Raw genomic sequence first — 1,436 nt, 5'->3', positions numbered from 1 at the left:
TTAAATACTGATTTCCCATATTTTCTCTTTTTCCTCTTGTGACTCCTATTATATGTACATTAGACCTTAGATAATCCTACATATCTTCATTCACCTTTTTAATGTTTTCTACATGCTTAATTTTGTATACTTTTAGTGACTTGTCTTTCAATCTACATGTTCTGTATACTTCTCTCACTAATTTACTCTTAAGAACACCCACTGATTGCAGTACATTGAGCTCCATAGAGGCAGCGCCAGGGCAAGTGAGAGCCGGAAGGGCACTGGGCGACTCTGTGCCTCGTGGAGGAAAAATAATTAAGCATGGGCAAAGGAGATCCTAAGAAGCCGAGAGGCAAAATGTCATCATATGCATTCTTTGTGCAAACTTGCTGGGAGGAGCACAAGAAGAAGCACCCAGATGCTTCTGTCAACTTCTCAGAGTTTTCTAAGAAGTGCTCAGAGAGGTGGAAGACCATGTCTGCTAAAGAGAAAGGAAAGTTTGAAGACATGGCAAAGGCGGACAACGCCTCTTATGAAAGAGACATGAAAACTTATATCCCTCCTAAAGGGGAAACAAAAAAGAAGTTCAAGGATCCCAATGCACCCAAGAGGCCTCCTTCGGCCTTTTTCTTGTTTTGTTCTGAGTATCATCCAAGAATCAAAGGAGAACATCCTGGCCTATCCATTGGTGATGTTGCAAAGAAACTGGGAGAGATGTGGAATAACACTGCTGCAGATGACAAGCAGCCTTATGAGAAGAAGGCTGCTAAACTGAAGGAAAAGCACAAGAAGGATATTGTTGCATATCGAGCTAAAGGGAAGCCTGATGCAGCAAAAAAGGGAGTCGTCAAGGCTGAAAGAAGCAAGAAAAAGAAGGAAGAGGAGGAAGATGAGGAGGAGGAGGAGGTAGATGAAGACGATGATGATGATGAATAAGTTGGTTCTAGCACAGTCTTTTTTTCTTGTCTGTAAAGCATTTAACCCCCCTGTACACAACTCACTCCTTTTAAAGAAAAAAATTGAAATGTAAGGCTGTGTAAGATTTGTTTTTAAACTGTACAGTGTCTTTTTTTGCATAGTTAACATACTACCGAATGTGTCTCTAGATAGCCCTGTCCTGGTGGTATTTTCAATAGCCACTAACTTTGCCTGGTACAGTATGGGGGTTGTAAATTGGCATGGAAATTTAAAGCGGGTTCTTGTTGGTGCACAGCACAAATTAGTTATATATGGGAATGGTAATTTTTTCATCTTCAGTTGTCTCTGATGCAGCTTATACGAAATAATTGTTCTGTTAACTGAATACCACTCTGTAACGGCAAAAAAAAGAAAAGTTGCATTCTGAATGCTTCTAAGTAAATACAATTTTTTTTATTAAAAAAAAGAACACCCACTGAGTTCTTAACTTTAGATACTATATTTTTCTATTTTAGATTGTTTATGGTTTTTTTACA

The 1,436-nt window shown here is 38.8% G+C and overlaps 1 protein-coding gene across 1 annotated transcript; it reads left to right on the top strand.

Moving 5' to 3' along the window:
- Positions 1-299: 299 nt before the first annotated feature.
- Positions 300-918, top strand: LOC307187103 (high mobility group protein B1-like; the record flags this gene model as incomplete). The annotated part of the gene is made up of 1 exon (XM_079922840.1): positions 300-918. The coding sequence occupies exon 1, from the start codon at positions 304-306 to the stop codon at positions 916-918; it is 615 nt and encodes a 204-aa protein (XP_079778966.1). The 5' UTR covers positions 300-303.
- Positions 919-1,436: the final 518 nt, after the last annotated feature.

This window comes from Stenella coeruleoalba (genome assembly GCF_951394435.1).
Source record: "Stenella coeruleoalba genome assembly, chromosome: 5".
Taxonomy (NCBI): Eukaryota; Metazoa; Chordata; class Mammalia; order Artiodactyla; family Delphinidae; genus Stenella; species Stenella coeruleoalba.
This window is presented reverse-complemented; position numbering and strand designations above follow the sequence as displayed.